Source organism: Tyto alba, unplaced genomic scaffold (genome assembly GCF_018691265.1).
Source record: "Tyto alba isolate M040663 unplaced genomic scaffold, T.alba_DEE_v4.0 Super-Scaffold_41, whole genome shotgun sequence".
Taxonomy (NCBI): domain Eukaryota; kingdom Metazoa; phylum Chordata; class Aves; order Strigiformes; family Tytonidae; genus Tyto; species Tyto alba.
Window position 1 is genome coordinate 16,992,553 of NW_024881317.1, and position 22,571 is coordinate 17,015,123.

Below are 22,571 nucleotides of genomic sequence, written 5' to 3' on the forward strand. Positions count from 1 at the left end.
TACATGCAAATCCCTCACACCGCAGCTATTAAATACCATGATCTGTTTCAATGACTGCTAATGCAGAGATAGATCTACTAGACTTTATATGTTGATAAAGATTACATCCATAATTGTCTATAGCTGACACTCAAAGTAGACAGAAACTACTTTACAAATTTTCTTCTGAAAGTTTTTCCATTTTCAAGAGCTCAAAACTATTTCACAACCAATTTGCCCAAAGAGTTATGATGTTATCTGGTTAGAAAGCACTAAGCACCCAACTTTTACAGACTTCAGTGATGACTGGGATCCAGGTCACAGAAAGTAGGGAAAGTTGAAATAGTCATAATTTTCTTCCAAATCACATTTAGAAAATTCTGTTTGTTCTGGAGGGTGAGGGTGTCCTCATAATCTCAACCACCATACAGCTCTACTGCTTTGTTAGCCCTCAGCTGCGGGCTGCTGCATGCCTACAGAGCTTTGAAAACTTCCAAGAATTCATTTTACAAAATTCGGAAGTGTCAAGATTCTACTAGCAATAACTATTTCTTGTTCCAGTAAATATTAAGTTCAGCCTCTCTTGGAAAGGAATTACATTCTCTGTACATTTCAAAGTACATCTCACACGTTCCCAGAGGAGTGGGTTTTAAGCAATAAAAAAAATAGGCTGCAAGAAGAGAGATGAAGAAACTCTGCTGTTAGGGTAGGCTGCAAGGGGGAAAAAAAAAATATAGAAAAAGAGATGACATTGCTGAAGTTAACTCTTTTGATGCAGTAAAGACAGGGAAACAGTAACTTTTTGCTACTGAATGAGTCCCAATAATATCATTTACAATGCATATAGCTTAAGAAGATTTGGAGGAAAGTGACAAAACCAAAAATCACAGAATATAATTCTCTAAATATTTTCTTCAGATTTAACTATGAAGAAAATCCTGTAGTTCTCAACTTTTTTTTACTAGACATTATATCTATGATCAGATTTGTTCCTTTCAATTCAAATGTGTGGAACAGGAAAAAATAAACCAGAGTCATGGCACACAAGAACATATTTACAAAGGAATGATATACAAAAAGATACTGGTATTTGTCTCTTATGTCACTTAACTATATGAAGGTAAGAAAGATACCGTGATTAAATTACAACATCTACAGTGCAGTGTTGAAAACTGAGCAATAATGGCATTTTAGAATAAAAATATATTTTTTTCTTCTCAGGGAAGTTTCCACTAGCAAAGTGCACTTGAGAAATCTAGGCCATCAAGACAAACAATCCCTCTGCTACAAGGAAATGTTACATCAATGGTTGAGAACACGAACTACAAATAAACGCTTAATTTTTTTCTAGTCCAGAGACGCAGTTAGCTTTTCAGTAACATAAAATAACACCTTATGTGAAAATTATTTACTAATTTTTCATTTCTTTATGTTACTAAGAACTGGCACCAAAAGTTCAAACCTGAAGAGACTTTAAATATATTGGTATCTTACAAGAAAAGCGAGAAACAAAGAAACCAATCAAAACATTGCTTAAAAAAAGACTGTATCTACAACGTTTTTGTTGTATCGTTGTTTGGGTTTTCTTTAAACAGAAAATAAAAATATACATGGATACAAATATAAGGAAATCAAAATATATTCTTAGGCACTAGACATAGAAATCTTTTTTCTTCCCCAATCATGTATTTAGGTTCTCGAGGTTTTTTTTTTTTATATATATACTTTGAACATCTTTTAATATACTGTTAACATTCTGTCTCTGTATTTTTATTTTTCACAGTTATCTACATTTCCTACACTTCTTAAAGCCTCTTGCAACTACTTTCAGTCTAATCCCCTTCGTGGAATATGATTTTACCTAGGCAACTTAACAATATGGATACAATGAAAATTTTTTGTTTATTCAACTCCCAAATTGAGAGAGCTTTTTGTATAACTGCTGTTGGATAACAAAAAGTTTTAGGCACTTTTGTTTCCTCCAAAGAAAAATGATTTGGAAACAAATGGTGATATTCACACAACAAATGGAATGCAGATACTCTTAGATCCTTGAACTTTGGTCCCCCATTGGCAACACAGATCATTTAGTCACCAGCCCCACAGAAGTATTCTGGAGTGCACCTCAGTCTCCCCTGTTGGAGTTATTCCATCTCATGTACATAAGCATTAACCAGGCCAGGTGGTCTGGTAGATAAACCTTCTTCTGAAAGAGACAACAGCTGGAGTCTAGCTGCTGCTCTGATGACTGCTTAACTCTCCCTATAAAAAGGAACAACTTCAACAGGACAGAATGAAGGAAAAACTACTTCAGAACACTGTATGGCAGCAGTCAGAGCACTCACCTGAAATGGGGGAGACCAAGTTCAAGGAATTTGAAATCACCGCAAAGTCCTTCACTGTACTCTGGATTTACTTTATCAATGGACTTGTGAAAATCAAGTTTGCCATCCTCTTACATGTATCACACTCATGTATTCAACTGGGGTTTTCTGCTAAAATATAATTTGCATAGTTGACTGAAGAGAGTTTCAGTTGTGCAGTGCAACATTTAAGCTGTAAAAAAAAAAGTTTAAAGAGACAGAAGCATATTGGGATATGTAAGAACTACAGCAAAAAGTACTAGGATATAGATTATTGCTGTAAACTAGTAGGCTTAGAATAGCCATAGAAAATACCTTAAGCAAGTTCTGTTTATGGCTTTCACGCTTCCTTTCCTCCTCTTTCCTTGCTGCAACAGATGCCATACGTCTCTCTTCTTCCTGAATGAAAAAAGGAAACCCAACTTCATAAAAGGAAGAATTAATTGGGTTGTGATAAGTATTACTGATAAGTTATTAATATATTTTGCTGTTGGTATTTGAAATAGAAATTTTAAATTTAATACAATTTTATGATTTTTAGTATTTAGAAACATTAAAATGTTACTTAAAACAAAATTTGTAAGTGTAAATTAAGAAATACAGAAGAAATAGATATCTACTCAGATACAAATACTGAAAATAAAGCTATTTAAAACTGTATTTGTAGAGGTCTTCGAAAAAGTATAAAGCATATGATGAACATGGGAGTGAAAAGGAACATTTTAAAATGTAACAGTCCATTGAATCTTTGTGGTGGTTTTTGCAATTAGGATTTTTGTTAAGCAAAGACACAGAGCAAATGAGTTGAATTCTATTTATGCTCAAATCGATCTAAGAATGATTTTTATCATCAATAACAGTTTTGAGGGGTTTTTCCTCAATCAGCAACAGAACTTGAGAAGAGTATCTTCAAAGTTAATTACAGTACATTATTTCTCATCGATATTATTACCTATTCAAGAAGTTTCAAGGAGAAAACCACTGATTCCTAAATAATGAAAGTCATGGAAGTGAAGAAGCTTAATTTTCCTGGTATAGCAATTTAATACTGCAATATACCCATATTGGGTTGAATACTCCCTGTTTACAGAAGTCTAAAAACATTCTCACAGCACAGTATTTTTAGAACATACATATTCCAAGTAACAAAAGAAATGTTCACTATGAAGTGAAAAGCATAGAGTCCTTCCAACACAAATATTTGGGAAGCATACTTTAACTTATTTTGGTTTACTTCACATGCCATTTGGGTGTTTCTATTAAAGTATCTTCCCAGAACATACAGAAAGTGTTCTGATTTCCCTCAAAATAGAAAGCTCCTGTCCTAACTTCACTTCCACTTTCCAGAAAGTTACGTGTTATGAAAATTAACAAACAGAAAACATCATCAACCATGAAGACATATTGATATGTCAAAATTTCTATATAAATAAAATATGCTATGTTTAGAGCATTGTAAGGACCCCTAAAGCACATGGATGAATGCTTACTGGAAGATAAAATAAAACAGGAACTTCACACTTAGCATCACTATTATATTTTTAGGAAAATAATTTCCAAAGCATAAGAAATTAGGTTCACATAGCAAACTTATCTGCATTCAGCCCCCCTGGAACCCACTGGCATACCATGGATTTTGAGATCAATCTGAAAGGTGATTAAACAACAAACTTTCAAATTGTTCCTCCATGACTTTAACCTAATATACATACATTAAACAAGAGGAATACCTTAATGCAGATTAAAGCATAAGGCTTTGGATAGAGTAAGGTTCTATAACCCAACTCTATGCAAGCATTTCCCTGCAACACTAACTGGAAAGGCTGACTTTTGTTTTGTTTTGTTTTCTCCTTTTCTTCCCCGATAGCAACTCCTGGCCTTCTGAGGGTGAAATTTTGTTGGCAGCTTCCTCTGCTAGTGGGCTTTTCAATTCTTCCTAAACAGGGTATTACCAAGGGGTTGGTGTCATAGAATAATCTAGGTTAAAGGTACCTCAGGAGGTCTCCAGTCCACGTTAAAGGAGTATCAACATTAAATAAATAAACAAACCAACACACAGATATAAAAGGCCTTCGAGATCCCAGTACAACAAAATACCACACAGTGAAACCCAGTACCTGAATGGGATGGTTCAGGGTGAGGCTGTCAGAATCGTGAAATAAATCCCACGCATATTATATGCCACAAATATGAATGTGTAATTAATAGCACAAATAAAAATGTATTGTTGCTCAAGATAAGATTCAAAGTGTTAGGAACTATAAACATTGCTCTCATGACAGCCATTTATGCCAATTACATGTTACAGTGTTCTAAGTTTGTTTTTATTTAGAAAAACCTCGTCTTAAAACAAAATACAAACACTAGCAAACTAATTAGCGATATCTTTCTATAGAAAGTGGGTTAGAGTTGTTTTGTTGGTTCTTTTTATGTATTTTCTAGTTAAATTTCTTTATTTGACCTTGCATTTATGCTTTTTAACTTGGCTTCCTGAAGAAACAAGCTTTTTACGACTTCAGTGTCTGAATCTTCTCTAATGACTTTTCAACACACTGAACATGTTAAATAACCTGAAGTATGTTTAGAAGTCTCAAATTAAGTTTTTTTTTGTTCCCTAGAAGTTTGATTATACAAAACTGTATGTTAAAAGAAGAGTAGTGTAAACTAGTTTTCCCACCAAGGGAGAGGAAGTAAAAATGATCCATTCTATTTGGCAGAAAACAGCTGGCCAGTCATCACAGAGTCAGCTCCAAATTAACTGAGGTACTGCTTTATTTCACACTGGGGAAGGTGACAATCTGAGAGTGAAATGACACTAATCTATAGGAAATTAGTCTTGATTAATTTTATTCCTTTCAAAACAACTTTTTTTTTTTTTTTTCCCCCCAAGCTTTAAGGCAAGCATCCACAAAGTTCCCTAATTCGGTTTTCTCTCAGCTTCCACAAGTATATCTTCCTTCTCAAAGCCTTCCCTCAATCCAGCCCAAATGCATACTTTATGACACTGTCTTCCATAAATGAGGGTCTACTGCCCTCACTCAAATCAGTCCAGTACTTTCCCTGCCAACACACTCTCAATACAAAAAATTAAGTAAGGGAACACAAATTTTACTCTAACAACAATCTTTTATTAACTAAGATTTCTTTCTTGATCGAGAGTTTATCCTAATTATAGACATTTAAATAATACTATTTCTTTTGCAAAAGAAATTAGCTCAGCCTAAAAAGATAATATATCTTAGTTTTACTGAGCATTCATAGAAGCAGAATGATAGAGAAAACATCTGAATAAAGATCAAGGGCCAAATCTATTTTTTAATGGAAATCAGATCTGTACACATTTCTTGATTAGTCTTTCACAACACATGCAGTCAATTTTGAAAAACACACCATCCCCCCCAAATCCACAAAAAAACCCAGTAAACCCATGAAGTTTTAAAACAAAGCCCTTAATAACCTTGCCACAGTTCATTTTTACTACCACCCCCTTCTTCCCTTTTAGCTCTATCTTTTCTGAAATTCTTTCTATCTCCCTTTTCCTTTATTCCCCCTCATTATTGTGCTGCTACTGTCCATAACTTTGCTTCATCTTTAAATCAAACCTTGCTGGACAAGGGGGGGATGGCCTTCCAGAAGGTCAAAATGTCAGGTCATTAAAAGAGGACTTGGATGTCCTCTTGTATAGAGATCTCCTCCATTTATTAGTTTTCCACCTCATATCTAAAAATGTACTAAATGGGTAAGAAACCATCTTCACCAAAAAAAAAAAAAAAAAAAAAAAAAAAAAAAAAAAAAAAAGAGAGAAAAAAAAGAAAAAGAGGGAGGAATATACTTCCTAAAGAACCAGAAGTCTTACTTTCTCCAATGAGCTTTTGAGGCTGCAGGTTTACTTTCTCAGTGTGAAGCAACAGTAGCGACAGAACACAAGAGTAAGACACACTGCAGCTCTTACCGCCCTTACAAAAACTTCCCATTAGAGCTGTAACAGAACTCTATCTGTAGCTCTGACATGCTGCTGGCTCCCCCTGCTGCACATGAGCACCGCTGCAACTGTAGCATCACAGATTTGGGCCAAACCTATCATTATGCCATCAGTCTTTCAAGAGGTAACATCCAGCAACACCTGAGAAGGATCTTAAAGAGACAACAGTGGAATGTACATATTCTTCCTTACTACTACTTAACTATTATTCAAACAAGTTCTTTTTCAACAAATGATAGCATTTAAGTCACAGGAGAAAAAGTGTAAAGTTAGCACACAATGAATGCAGCATTTAATTTGCATAGTACATCTACCTTAAAATTCATCAAATAACTTTACTGCAGATTAGAAACAGCTATAGTACACTTGATATAAACTACTTCAGGTAATATTAAAAAAAATATATATATGAAGAATGGCTTGGAATATACATTTAAGCTTTCAAGGCATGAAGAGACTTAACACAGTACGCTTAAAATACACAAAACTGAGCTCACATATACTTGCAGAAGGCAGACAACTTGTTGTCACATATACCACAGAGGCTCATTTTACACAAGAATGAAGTAAGAACGTAAGGATGGTTCTTTTAGAAATATAGCCATGGAAAATAACAAGTATAAATTTTTTGATGAACCATTCTTTAAGTGATAATTAACAATGAGATATCTCTCCATTTTTTACTCTTAGTATTGATTTAGTATATTTTTGCAAGACCTGATTTAAGAGAGATAATTACAATCCACAATTTGACTGTAAAAGTTCCTGAAGTATCTTATTTTCAAGTGCAAAGAAAAAAAATTCAGGATCCTTTCCTAAAAAAAACAGAACAATCCACAGTGATGATGGAATCAGTAAGAATCCTATTCTGGATAAAGCAGCAGAACCTACTCCCTGATCAGCAGAGAAACATCTAAGCAAATAACCAAAACCAAACACAGCACTCTGTTTTAAGCATCCAAAAGCTATAAAACCTCAATGAAAAGAAGCAAAGTTTTACTGTTAAAAAGATGCATCTTGCCTTTTAATTTGGGAACCACAGCACATTTTAAAAGTATATATATACACTATATGTGATATATACACACACATATACAAATATATATATACACACACTTAGCAAATTCTGTTACGGGAAGTGTATTTGAAGTGATGGATAACAAGTGTTCCTGGTTAAATAATTTCTCAGATAGGAATACGTACACATTTCATTCATATTTTAATATTTTATTACATGTCTGCAGACAATATCTGCCTACTGTTATGAAAGACAGGAGGAAAAAAGGTAGGTCACAGCTAAACGGTAAGCGTCACTGGATAGGTCCACTTTTTCAAGTTCAAACTACAAAACATATTCAAAAGCTTTCATGCCTAGAAAAACAACCCTCATAATATGTTAACCAAACAATGCCAATGACTACATATGCAACCTGAGCCTGCTTTGGCCGTAATGCACTTCAATTGCACATAAGCTTATTTCATTGAGCCATAAATCACACCATATTACCTCACAACTACGGTGGACTAAACGTGTAACTGCTACAGATGGTTACTGATGGTTAACACACAGCAATCTGCCCAGCCACAGTAATTCAGCCTCCAACCCACTCTTTAAGCCTCTAGATTGATCTATCAAAGTTTTAAAAAGTAAAATATTTGCATTGAGTTTATGGTTTAGATACACAATACAAAGCGGATGGGGATTTGAGCTGAAAGTCATCTGGTGTGGTCCATGCTTCAGTGATTTAAGAGCTTAAATCTTACAAACAAAAATGGCTCAGGAATGAGATGGTCTAAGAAAACACCAACTTCCTCACAGGTCAGGGTTTAAAAGTTGTCATAATATGATGCAATCCCTTGATTAAAGGCAAATCTGCTCCAATTTAAGAAATATTAAAACAATTACAGTGCAAAAACATTTTATTCCAAGTGCAAAGTATTTGATTTACACGGTAGCTATACAGTTCCCTAAGGCAGAGGCAGTTACTACCAGGCTTCTTCTCCGAGGTTCCCTTTCGCCAGAGAATCCCACAGAAAAGGCTTGACACCAAAGAGCCTATGTCTTCCTGAAAACCAGTATGAATAAAGCTTCAAAGACTCTTACAAACTTTTAAAAATATTATTCAGATTTCATTCTTTCTTAAATTATTTACTGATCCCAGTGAAGCCAGCAAATAAAAGAGAAGTTAAAAGCAAAGTAACAATTGTTTAAATTCAGTTCTTGAGCAGAAGAGCTTCTGAAGAGGTTAGTGAAGAATTCCTAGTCAGAAAAACCCAACATTCCTATCCAACTCAGTTTTTTACAAGCCAAAGCAATGCTTACATTCAAAATTGTTTGGATGCTCTTCACACTAAGAAAAGGTCCTATAAATGTAATTAGGATTTAGGTATACTAATCAAGTGAGAAAAAGCACATACCCAATACTGTACTTCCATTTCCTCACCAAGTTACGTTTGCCCTTACAGCTGATGGCAACAGCATCTTGCAATACTAGGCAGAATAGCTGGAATTGGCTTTTCCAACTCTCTAATTTTATCACAAGTCTCATGATACTTGTTATTTTTCTTAAAATCTCAGTTTAAGTCATATGATTATCTGGGTAACACAGTTTTTATTGGAGGAAACATACAGCACCCTCTACACGGAGAAAATGTTTAAAAAAGTTCTCAAGGCTCAAAAACCAGAAGGCAAATAAAGAACGCAAAACACATTCTTTTTACAAGTACATTTATGAGCAGCACAACTGGTGAAGCCTGGTTTTCTATGGCTTTTTGTCTTGTGGTTGATTCTCTGATGTTTAACAAGGTGTGAACCAGATTAAATTTTTCCCATGGCTGTGGATTTCTAACAGCTTTTTCCCCGTACAGATCACACAGAGTCTGAAAAGGAGTTTGAGCTCTTTCTACAGTTTTTCCAATCACTGTGAGTTCCACCAGGTACCACCTCCTCTTGAGGTGGGGTTGGGGGGCGCGTAGGGAGAGACGTTTTAGTTATGTGACTATTTTCTGAAATAATACTGAGAAAATTATACTTTTAAAAGCAAAGTAATTAGCAAATATTCCACGAAGTCAGTACAAATTCACAAAAGGAAAAAAACCACAACCCACAAAATACCTGCGAACAACAAGCATTTAGTATTTTCGATGCTGGGAGTAAAACTCTCATGTCTCAAAGCACTTTATTTTTGAAATGAATGTTTTCCATGTACATGTTATATTTTACATCATAATTCCCTCTCTTTATACTCTCTTCCTTAGCAAGGTTACTTCAATTTGAGCGGCAGAAACAAAAATGAATGTGGAGAGTAGGTTAGGTAAAGAAGGGAGAAATACACAGACACACAGAAACTGTGTGATCACCAGGTTTCCTTAGGGAGGCAGACTAAAGAAACCAACAAGATTTAAAAATGAAAGATGAAACTAAGAACACCAGTTTTAGAGTAAATGGACTACTCTTTTGGAAGAAATACGCTGTTACTTTTCAGCGATACAGCAGACCAGTAAAGACTGTGTTGGAAAAGTTCTAACCAAAAGTTTTGCACATTTTCTCATGTCACAAGGCAACTGATCACACAGTATTTACTAATGAAATATTTCAGCATTTAAAAATAAACATGTCAAGATGAAGTAAAAAAAAAAAAAAAAAAAAAAAAAAAAATCACACCCTTATATAATATTAAACAAAAGAAAAAAGGTTAGAGATTTAAATATTATAATGCCTATGCACCATACAATTCCATACTAAATTTAAAAAAAAAGTGGTATTTTTGATATACATATATACACAGAAACCCTTACATTTTAATTCTGAAATTAAGGATCTATTAAGTTTGACGAAAACAGAAATTTCTTACTGTGATTCTCTTCATATCTAGCTGTCGGAGCTGCATCATATGATGGAGAACAGTGTGTTTGTACCATGTCTCCTGAGCTATTGGATTGCCATCAAGGGTGATATCTGACAAAGATGAGGAATCAGCAAGGCACAGAATATCCTCAAAACTGTAACCAAAAAAGTTTAAAGCTTTAATGTCATAGAGTAGGAATAATTCTGAGATGGAAGATTTTATTCTTAAGGATAGAACATTAATATTTACCCATACTGAAAAAACCCCACCCATCGATACTGTGTATGATAAATTAAATTTTAAAGTATTTTGAAATACCAACAGCTGCTGCTGATAAAACTTTTTGATGTGTTCACATACAGGTAAAAAGAGATGCAGAGTAAGGAGAACTTGTTAACTATGAGAGTATAGGTTCACCTAAAATCCCCCAAAAATAGAACGCGTATCAACTCACATTCCAAAAAAAACAATACAAGGTGTATTTTCCATCAAAACAGGCATAAAACCCACGGAAAATACAAGAAAAACAGCCAATCACAAATACCACAGAATGATCCTCGGTGTTTGCAACATCATTAACTATCAGAAGAAAAACAATTACAAAAGCATCATATTATCTTCAAAACAGATCTGTCTGTTGTTCCGAGTTCAGTCTACAAACACTAACAAGTTGGCTTTTTAGACAACATCTGATTTGGTTTCCTGACAGAAATAACTGGCCTGTGTAAAACATATTTAGAGATGCATAGCCTGTGTCTCGTTCCTTTCATTGAAGGTAGAATGTGCAGAGAAAGCAGCTGACTCGGATAAATAGTAATTTTAAACAAAAGAGAACTATTTAACTTGATTTCAGAAAAAGCTGATCAGTTATAGAAGTAAATATGACTCCCCAATACCTTTTAAAAAATTGGTTTCAGTGTCTAAAAGTACAACTGTGCACTGATCCTTATGCACATTGGCCTTCAAAGGTCAAGTCTGTGTTATGAAGTGAAGTAGGTTCATATGGAAAGAATTAAATAATTTGACTTGGTACTTTTGAGAATGAAGTTAAAAAAAAAATTCTGAAAATTACAAAAGAATCAGTGATGATCACATAAAAATATAAACAGAAGATCACTTTACTAGAGAAACAAACACCTAATGACACTCTGAGGTAAAAGACCATTTCTGAAGTGGAAAATATAGCATTATGGCCATTTTTTAAATATTGTTACAATCTTACTGATTGCATTAATTGGTTATAGCTCTTCTCACTCTTGGTGGCAGGAAAACTCTTCCTCCACTAAAACTTCAAAGGATACCAAGCTTTAAGTATGCCCTGAACTTAGGGATCAGAAATTGCATGCAATACAGATGTTCATATGAAAGACTGTCATTGAATAAAGTGGCAATTGCCTTTATCACTGGTATCACCCAAATTTTAAAAATGCATACAATAATCTGCTGAGGACTAACATTCAGTTGTAAAATCCTTCAGATTTATCAGAATGTCAGATTTCAAAATGAGACATCCCTGAAAGATTCTAGGTATTTGCTAAAACAATTTTGGCAACAATAACAAAGAGAAATACAGAAAAAATATAGAAATAATATCACTAAATAACCATCAGCCTCAACCAGCAGAAGAAAGGCCTGGATACCAACATAACCTAGCAGGAGCTAAAGAAAATAAAATCACCCAATACAAATCTCAAAAACCCCAGTGCCATTAGTACAGGACGCAGTAACTCCTACACGATATGCCCAGTGGATACAGCAGAAAAATGACAAAGTGGCAGACATTAGAACTTTTCTGCTTAGTGTATTAAAACAACATAAGAACTGATGGCAAATGAACAACATATAGATTCCAGTGAAGGTGCTTAGCATATCTGAAGAATAGGGAGTTTTGTACATGTGGTTAAGACAAGAAGTTTACCACCTTCTGCTTCTTTTTGTAGTCCAGTTTCCTTTCCATAAAACAGCTTGTATAACCACAGTTTTTGAAGATTGGGCTGACATATTACTTAAAATAGATACTCAGTATGTACTAAAGATAAAAAATAATGTCCCCAAATGGCACAGAAGTTAGTAAGGCAAGCTTGTAAACATGTTAGAAGAAGAAAAGGTAACTGAATTTCCATTGGGCTAGAATAGATTTTACTTGACAAATATGAACATTTTTTCATCTTCAAAATTAGTTTAAAAAAATGTAAATATATTTATTAAAAGCACTAAATACATGCACTCCAAGTACTTCCTACTAAAAATTTTAACCATACAGTACTTCTGCCATTACATATGATTTACAGATTTTTAATAAAACACATCTCCTCAGGAACTAACAGAAAAGTTGGAAGTTTGCTGGTGTTTTCAAGACCTTCCACTTAAACATACTGCTGTGCTTTGAAATTCTCAGTGTTTCAGCATACCAGAACATTAATTCTGGAGCAAAACCAGATGTGCTTGCTTTATCCTGCTTTTAGCTGCACTCTTGGCAGCTCAATTTTAGAGCAAAACAGCAGTGCAATACCTACGTTTCCACATCTTTGTATATACATATTAAAAATAGAGCTCTAGAAATTCCATGTAGAAAACTTAATATACTGTACTTGTCACACTATCATCCCAATCCTAAGCCAAGCAAAGCTTTAGTGTAATACCCTTACCAAACAGACTGCATACTTTACAACCAAGCTTCTGTCTGCTTCCCAGCACACAGACTGCTGTGACAGAGCCAAGCGGTGACCACTCTATGGGAACCAGAGGCCACATCTCAATGCTATTTCTAACCTTTGTTCACCACAAAGGAGTCTTTGACCTGCTCATGAAAGACAAAGCAGCTGTGGACCATGCTGTTCAGCCCACCTCAGTCAATCTTCGAGTGGAATCTGCTTCTCTTTCCAAAAGACCTTCTCCTGCAGGAGTCCCACCAAACTACTGCAACCACCTGCCCTTCTTTCTTCCTGGATGAATTCATCTTTGCTAAAGTGGTAGTTTCAGCAAGACAGAAACAAGTAGTAAATTTGGGTTAAATTATCAAAACGTGTTTCTGGAAATCTCACAATAGATCAGTTATATAGCTTGTGTTCATGCTCACAGTCCTGCATCCAATTCTCCAATTCTCCTCTCTGCCAGAGGGGATGCAAAGCCGCTTCTCCTGCCTCATACAAGAACGTGGCAATTCCTAAGCAGCAGAATATTCTGGAGTGGTGTAAACTCAACCTCCACCAGTGATATGCATTCACATTCACACATTTAGTAGGCAGGAATAGGACATAGGAACACTTGTCCTCTGTTACAACCTACTTGCTTAGGAAGAGAGTTGTTCCTTCTCTATATCTTTGCATCAATAGCTTTTTCCCTTCTATGGAACCTGCTTTAAAAAGCTCTGGAGAAGAGAAGGAAGGCAACATATTTGCTACAGTCTGATGGAACACCCAAGAGGGAACTGTATGTTCAAAAAACATTCAGTCACAGAAGAGAACTTGGGGTTTCCCAGGTTTCTAACCACTAAATTACTGACGAAAACAGATGTTACAACAGTCAACCTTTCATCCCCCCTGCACTGCTTTGGTTCAAGTATTTAATAATGTATTTATACGTTTTCATTCTGCTAAAAAAAAAAAAAAAAAAAATGTATCTTCTTGTTTTTCCTAGGCTAAGAACGTTTCTTCTCTCAGGTTTCCAATTCAGCAACCAAATGAAGAAAAACAATTACATGTCCTTTGAGCTGGTATCCACCTTTTTCAACACGGCTAGACAACATGTCTTATTAAGTGAAAAAGCCAACATAGTGCTGACCTGGAAAGCAGTGTAACAGTGAAAATATGTATTTTGTTTCCAAGATTAAAAAATGGTCTTCTCTGGTTTCACATTTTGAAATATGAGCAATAACCCTCTTTCTGAACCTCAGTGGCATATCTTTCCTCAAGAAAAGTTTCTGTAGTCTCTTCCCAGTACCACATGATAAATTCAAAATGGGATTTCTCCCCCTTCTTTATAACTAGTTGTAGAGTTATGCATTACTTTTGGCTGTCAAGAATGTACGCCTTCAGTTTGCAACTGCTAAATTTTGCAGGGCTGAAGCCAGAAGTAGGACTTCTTTTGTTTCAAATCAGCATCAACTTCTATAGCATTCGGTTTTAGCTTATATTACCTTGCTAAAAAAAACTTCCTTTTTTTAACTAAAAGCTCTGCAGAGAAGCAGAAGCTTTCTGAGGCCTCCTCTGAAGCATAAGGGAAAAAGAACATCAGCAACTAAACCCATGATAGATTCTCATGCCTTAAATAGTGACAATTTTTAAAAGGCATTCCCAAATCTTTTACTGAAATATTAATACATAAATGTCAGTATGTATCAATTTAAGACTCAAGGATTTTTGTTGACATACAAAAGTAGGAAGCAGCTAAACTTTACATGGGAGCACTGCCTTGAAAATACTACTTTTTAAAATGATCCCTATTAAAATATTTGAATGAACCTGTAACATAAATATATCCAGGTTTTGGAAATATATGTTGTTGTTCGTTTCCATTTGCAGGGTTTCTCTATGCACTGACAGATAAATGAATTAGAATATCTAGTATCAGTCTGACTAAAAGAAAAGTCAGCTGTACAGACACAGCTGTTTCTCAGAAAAATAGTTTTTTTAAATTACCATATGGACCACAGTAAACCCAGGTAAGTGACTCATAAAAACACACAAAAACATTTAAAAGGACTGTAGGAATGTTCAGATATAACACAGCAATTCACTAGTATTATGGATGCATATAACTTTTTCAGTCAGTTCTACCAGTATCAATCCAAGTATCAGAACACAGATGGTCAAAAGTATACTTTTACATTTAACCATTTTCCTGTTAGAAGACATATCTACTACATAATTAAAATGAAGAATGGGTTTTTTAGCCTTCAAAACTGCTATACGCAACCAAAAGTTATTATTTCAAAAACTCGAGCTAAATGTGAGCATCAAAAGAAATTTTTCATTTGTTTTAAAATAATGACTGGTAAATAAAGAGTTAAACCAATTCGTCCACCTATCTATCCACAAGTTTACAAAATTTACGGAAGAGCAATGCATTTCATTTGACATTAAGATTTTATTTTTATACCTATTCCAACAACAAATTAAAACCAAATTATATATTTGCACAAATGTTTTAAATAAGTGTTTCTAGCTTACATGAATACTAGGACTAGATCTATCAATTGATCAATTGAAGCCCCAATGAATAAATGACAAAAATAACAATAAAGGACCTAGAAGCAGACTACTGACCACATGAAGTTCGAGATATCTACTTTGAAAACCTCACAGAAAAGCTGAAACATTTTTCCTTCTTTGAACACTGTAACAACAACATGAATTTGCATAAAACAATGTGAGAAAGGAGTCAGAAAGCTACACAAAATATACCAAGTATATAAAAAGATACAGGAATTCCACTGACTGCAGTGATGCTCCCTGATGGCAAGGGATCCAGCTACTGCAGTCCCCTCATTGTTCTTGCCAAGCTAAGACATTTTTTAGAAAAACAGAAACAAAAAGCATGTTTCAATTCTGGAAACTACTCAAAAGAAGCAAAATGCTAACCCCCTCTCTCTATTATGCCAATTTAAAACACAGAATAAAAAGACTAGCAGATTAAGTAAGGGAAGAGCATATTTAAGATTCCTGCAGTTCATCTCTGATTTTTTAAACTGCTTAATACCCGTGAGGTATTTAAGGAGATCTACTGCATTTGTACTTTAAGAACCTAAGGAACACAGGCAAGTAGGTTGGAGCTGTCTGCAAAAAACATAATGCACATCAACTTAAAATGTTCAAGTAGCTGTTACAATAAAAGCTCATACCAAGTATAACATTTTACAGAGAAAGTAGATACCATATGAACAGCGTGGTATTTCCAGTAATTAGAACATGAAGCATCTTTCCCCTATCCCACATTAAATTATTTGATTCAAAGCAAAGAAGGCTGCTGGTGGTGATGAAGGGATATAAAAAATAAAGGACATACCAAACTGAAGGTAATGCAGACAATTTTTTGTTGTTGTTGTTAAATATGGGCACTAGTATAAATGCAGACTCCAGAAATGCATGAATATGAAAAAGCACAGAAGAGAAACATTTCTATTTATAACAAGATGCACTTAGTTACTTGAAACTATAGAAGCCCTTCTTTGAAAGTTGAGCTATTCTGCTTCTGCCATCTGGTTTGAAAGGGAAATAACCACAGATATACCTTTCAGACTTTATTAATGTATGGACAAGTAAAATACAGGTATGAAATAATCTTATCATCGTAAGCAGAACCTGACTCAGCAGTTTGTGTAACTCCATAAATACAGTGATGGTATGTTATATAAAACATGTACCTTCTGTAATGTTGCTTTAACAGGTATTCAGCTTAACAGTAAAACAACATATTTACAAAACTATTTTTAATTTTGGTCAACACTGTAAACAGTATGGTAATTTTTAAATTAAAAATATAAGTTTATTGGTAGAATACTCATAGTACAACTACATTTAAATGCAAAGGGTTTAAAGAATTTTTATGTTTACAGTAGAAAATACAGAGTGGCTTAATTATGCTATCTGATATGTTAGGGGGGGGAAATATGTATCTGCACTCATAGTGTTTGAATTTAAATTTTAATGAAATACAGCTCCAATACTATATTTCAAATTACTGATAGGAAGCAAACTGCTATTTCCCTTACCTAGATATATTGTTGAAGCTGAGGAAGAGACGTTGGAGACGGGGCAAAGTATCCACATCTTTCTAGAAGGAAAGATAGAGGCATAAATTCAGTAGCTGAAAGTAGCTTTTGAACCTTGCTACTTTGCCTGATGAACGACAACCATTTCTATATGCTGTAACCTTGCTGCAACATTGATTTCTGTTGATTGTGCAGCTCCATTTCTCCCTGATGCACACTGCAAGGGAGTGTTTCAGTGCAGATATCCACGCTGCAGAACAAGCTGCATCACTTGCAAAGCAAATGATGTTAAAGAAAAGAGGATAAAGCTGCTGCTGGTTTCTGAACAGGCTTTTGGGAAATAAGCCAAGGTGCTGTCTCAGCATTTAAGCTGCAGGATATACACACTATTGAAAGAAAGAAAAAAAAAATTAAGTTCATTTTGTGACCACACTGAAATAACGTTTTTGAAGTGCCATTAGCACTATCAAACAGTAGTGACCCTTCTGCCAGAGAAAGATCTGAAGGACTCTGTCACCTTTAAAATTACGATTTATAAGAAGGAATGAGTTTCCACAATAAGTAATTACGAATTTAATATAGAACACTAATGACCTTTGCAGAAAACCTCCAAATAGCAAATAGCTCAAATACTAGTAAGATGAAACATACCAAGATCAAACTTCATTTATGAAATATAATTCCATAATGGCCAGAGAGTACAGGCTGCAGTGATTCATATACCATTTAGGCTTCACACCTAATCCCTCAGTTCTAAGTCTGCATCTCCTTACTGTACTAGGCACCATGCTCCAACTCGCAACCAGCAGACGCAGAACTGTTACTCACAGCACAGGGAAATGTCACAGGGCTCACTACCTTGATTTTAGCCACAAAAATCTAATGTACAGCCCCTTCTTCTCTCCATCTGATTTGTGACATATCTACATAGCATTCCAGAAACAGAAGTAGTTTATTCTACCCAAACAGGTAAACACAAGGCAGCTCTAAATCAACTGTGTAGCTGCTATTAATGAAACACTGAATGTGAGCTAACAAGCATTGCTGAGAGTCATAGCTCTGTATGCAATAAGCAGGGCCTTACTAGCTCAGGTCTGCAGCTGCAAAACTCCTGGTTCAGAGCTGTTCCGAATCATCCCAGATCACACCATGGAAAGATTGAGTTCACAACAGAATTACATCAGGCCCCCTCCCCCTCAACTACTCAAGTACTCCAGCAATAATATAACAATATCTTGGATATTCTTTCCATAAAATAATGTCTTTGCTTTTATGTTTCTCCATTTGCAGTAATTTCATATCGCAGCAGATTTTAGTTGCAATACAGAAGTAATGCAGCTTTCCTTTTTCAAAAAAAACAAATTTAAGTGAAGAAATACATGTAATGTTGCACACAGAGAAAGAAACAGTCACCATTAAAGTAAGAAAAACATTTTATTTTATGAAAACAAATATATATCTCTTTATGTTTCAGACAGAATGACATGTCCAAGACTTGACTTCATATGATTTAAGAGTCCTTCTCTAGAGGAAGGAGACTTACTGTCAAATTTGCTAAAAACCACTATCCAGTTGAAAACAAAAACCACCCACAAACACACAAACCACCATTCCATTAAAATTTATCCAGCTGAAAAAAAAAAAGAAAAAAGGCAGAAACCTATTAGACAAAATAAAATATCTCCTTCAACAGAACATCCTCTTCTCAAACTCCAGGAAAGACTAAGACCAAGAAAGACTAAGACATTGAGATATAGCACAGAGTCCAAGTCTGTAACTCACTAATTTAAATTTAATGTGGACTTTCCATTTGTGACAACAGGAAGCAAGGGAAAAGTACGAGCTACATCTGAGAGGAGTGAAAAGGCAGCAGCTACAAGCAAGGAAGAGAATTCTAGGTAACATAAATGATGTAGGGGGAAAGCTGAGTAACAGAATCAGCACTGACCACAAATTTCTTACTTTTTAAGTGTAAAAACAATTCATATATGACAAGTAGCAGAAATTTGAGAAAGGAAAGGCTCAGTAGCAATAGGAGACCGAGAACTAAAGAAATTATGAGAGCCAGAAAAAATAGCTAGGTAAGTAGACTTACTGTATTATTTTAAAAAGTGCTTGTTCAGATAATCTCCTTGCCATACCTGAACTACAACTCATAACTTGAAGTGAAAATCTTTACTTTATAGAACATAAAGACTTACAATGCTAGGTTAAAGCTTCAATTGGGAAATTCTGCTTTTAAGATCAAATACCTATTTTCCCTGCATTTGCCCCACAAATATTCACAAGGAGATTAAATTTAAGGTGGTCTGACTGTTTAGCTGAGCTACAGAAATTAAGAGAGGGTTTGCTTCTAGGAAACAAACTTGTATGAAAGAAAAGTACCTAAATCTGTACGTTAGAACCACAAAGCTTCTTTTTTTTTTCACCCTGGAGAACTGTCATGAGCTATCAAGATTTTAATCACTACAAGTCATCACAGAATCATAGAACAGTTTGGGTTGGAAGGGACCTTTAAAGGTCACCTAATCCAACCCCACTTATCACATTTAAACAAAACAACACCAAGAATAAATTGCTGTTTGTTTCACCTTTATGTTGTAAAAGTATTTGCAGAACAACATGCGCAACACAATAAAGGAAAACACAAGATTTCACAATTATGAAATGCTGATATTGTTTAAACAAGTTACAGTAATAGTGCATTTTGTTAAAAACGAAGAAAAAAAATAACAATGAGAAAGAGACAAAGAGTTTTGTTGCTTACTATAGCAGAGACTTGATTATGACGAAGGTTGAGCTCTGTAAGTGAATCCAGTCCATTAAGGTTTTCAACAATCATTAGTAGGTTTCTAGCAAGGTTTAACACTCTCAGTTCACTCAAATGACTGATGTTTTCTATTTTAGTAATCTGTGGAAAAGGTGTAATTATAAATATGCATACTGTGTTTTATATAGACATACAATAGATATATGTAGCACACGCATTTTAAAAAGTATACATGAACAATCAACTTACAACAATAGTGTGCTGCTTGTGTATTTTTCTATACGATAAGCATGTCATAAATTGCTGAAAACAGGCTACAGACTGCTAGAGATTAAGTGCTAGTATTCACTTCGCTAGTATCTTCCTAGTCGTACTGCAGTAAAATCAGTCAACCCTTCCTTCCTTATCATCAGAAATGAGGTTACTTCAGCTGTGCTGCTCTGTAGCAGCAACCTCAAAGACAGTGTAAAACTAAGACAACACTGGTGCTATCATGGTATGCCAAAAGGGGGCAATTCTGCGCATGGCTGATCCTTAATTCGTCTGCAAAGGCACTCAAACACACATCCAAATCTCCTGGCACCTATGCTACAAGAATATGCAGCATCATATCTTCCTACCATCACAGAACTCTGCACCAATTTCCCTTCGTGCCTCTTAAAAAGCCAGTAGCAGCATTCACAGCTCTATCTACAGGAGCGCCACAGACAGACTTTCCAGCACGTTATGAAGCCAGGAACCTGCTGTGAGCCAGGGGCAAGGAACAGTCACAACCCTATGGAGAATACAGCAGTTATTCTGAAATTGGAACATAGAAGGAAGCTTTGTGAGCATATAGTTGATGGAATCGGAAAGACATATTCAAAAGTTAGAAAAGAAAAAGCAGCAGCATCCTTAGTTTGTATTCACAGCACCTTTGCTTGACAGTCCCCAGCACTTCTTAGGCAAGTCACGGCTTCCTCTGATTAGAAAATGGAGGGATCAAACATAACTGAGCTACAGTAAACAGTCAGCTGCCCGAGGTTTGTTTTAATACTTAATAGCCTATTTTAAAGATTCAGGTGAGATTGACCAAAAAAAAAAAAAAAAAAAAACAAACCAGCAACAACAAAAATCCAAACAGTCATAATAGCTACTGCCCCTTATTTTTGACTTACAGAAATGCAACTGTGTTTTACAAAGGCATTAATTATTGCTCTGTTGACGTAAATTGGGTTAATTTCCTGCTGTCTGTATTTCTCAGTGATGCACTCAAGTATCTGTCCAGATACTTAATTCTCATAGTGGTCTGGGGTCTGTCCTCCAGTGTCTATCCAGACATGTATATAGGACTTGCATATAGCAATGTATCATGCAGAAGATGAAGTATTGCCACTGCACAGGGAGATATTCCTATCATATTCTTACTGAAACCCATGCTGTGTGGCAGAAAGAAGGCAGCAGGTTTTCCTGTGGAAAAGACTTCAGCCTTCCACAATGTGTGGCGGTACATTGAAGGATACAGTGCACAAAGCTACTAACAAGTATAATGAATTCCCTTTCAGTAAGAATGATCATCTGCTGGACCACTGTAAGCTCCCTGCAATACCCTGTACTCGGATACACTATTCCTCTCAAAGCTGCCAACAGCACTTTGATACAGACAAACAAGATAACAACTGGTGTCACACACCTTCCCAGTGATAATGAACTATCTCACGCTTTAGACCAGCACAAGTCTGGCTCTGCCAGTTCCCAGGAAATATCTAGCAGCTCCTGGAATGGGAGAAGAGGTATGGCTGCTCTTATTTAACAGTCTGAGAACACAGTGTTGTTGGTAATTTTCATTTATATACACACGCATGTACACATATATACGTGTATATATATGTCTATGATATATGACTTGAATATGCTGCTATAAAAAGTATTTCAGCAATTTTTTCATTAGAAAGCATACAAAAGTACATAACAAAACCAGAATTCAATAACTTCTTAAACCAACTTTTGATTCAAACATTCAAACAATAATTAAACTGTTATGCATCATCCATTTATGCTTATTATATGCAGAAAATAAAAATTATCAGGATACCAAAACATTACAGCAATAGGAACAGAAAACACCACCATTTAGAACAATATATTTAGACAGAAGGACTTGTGAAAGCAAAGCCAAGAGCAGATGGCTAGAATGAGCATAAGACCTCTGCAGATGTCTGCTTAGCCAGAATTACAGCATGCCACAATGTAGAATATTACTCCTGGCATTTTACTGCTATTGCAAAGATAATGATTTCATCAACAATGTATAGAGACACTCTCTATCACTTTGCTAAGTTTTAAGATGAACTCTATGGGATCTTCCGTTTCAAATATGCATGCACACATGAAGATACACCAGCTTTTAGTACATACTATTAGGTGTGGATTAGAGACAAACCATTACCACCTCTTTTTAGAGGATTCAGATAGTATTTTTTACTAAAAAAACCTATTATTTTCTATTAATTATAAATAAAGAAGGATTATTATTAACCATTTTTAGTTGCTTTTTCAAATATATAAATCATCAACATTACTTGTAAACACTGAACAAAACCACCATTCTATTTATTTGTTTGCTTGTATATTTGAATACCTAGCTATGGAATAGATTTATTTCAGAAGATTGTTATGCACCACATAATCATTCATCAGTAACTAAACTGAACAAAAGTTGGATCTTTCAACACACATTTCTGAGCTTACTGAAAAGAAATTCATGCCTGAAAAAGCAAGTTGCATTTTTTTTTTTCCTTTTACTTGTATCTCTGAGCTTTTGGTAAGGAAAACGATTCATGGAATTAAACAGAACACAAAAAATAACTCTAATTACTTTTTAAAATGTAAAGCATTATAGAATAAATTTCATTCTAAATAAAATTAAAAAGAAATT

The 22,571-nt window shown here is 35.0% G+C and overlaps 1 protein-coding gene across 9 annotated transcripts in view; it reads right to left on the minus strand.

The window, feature by feature from the left end:
• Positions 1–22,571, minus strand: part of LRRC49 (leucine rich repeat containing 49) — a 46,332-nt gene that overhangs the window by 14,177 nt on the left and 9,584 nt on the right. For 8 of the 9 annotated variants that reach the window (XM_042804207.1, XM_042804206.1, XM_042804211.1 and 5 more), the window contains 4 exons: positions 19,652–19,795; positions 16,885–16,946; positions 10,179–10,326; positions 2,658–2,741 (listed from right to left, as the gene is read on the minus strand). In XM_042804207.1, coding sequence (XP_042660141.1) covers positions 2,658–2,741; positions 10,179–10,326; positions 16,885–16,946; positions 19,652–19,795 — 438 coding nt within the window. Of the gene's footprint in view, positions 1–2,657; positions 2,742–10,178; positions 10,327–16,884; positions 16,947–19,651; positions 19,796–22,571 lie in introns of those variants that run through there. The other variant, XM_032990161.2, reaches the window with a different exon arrangement.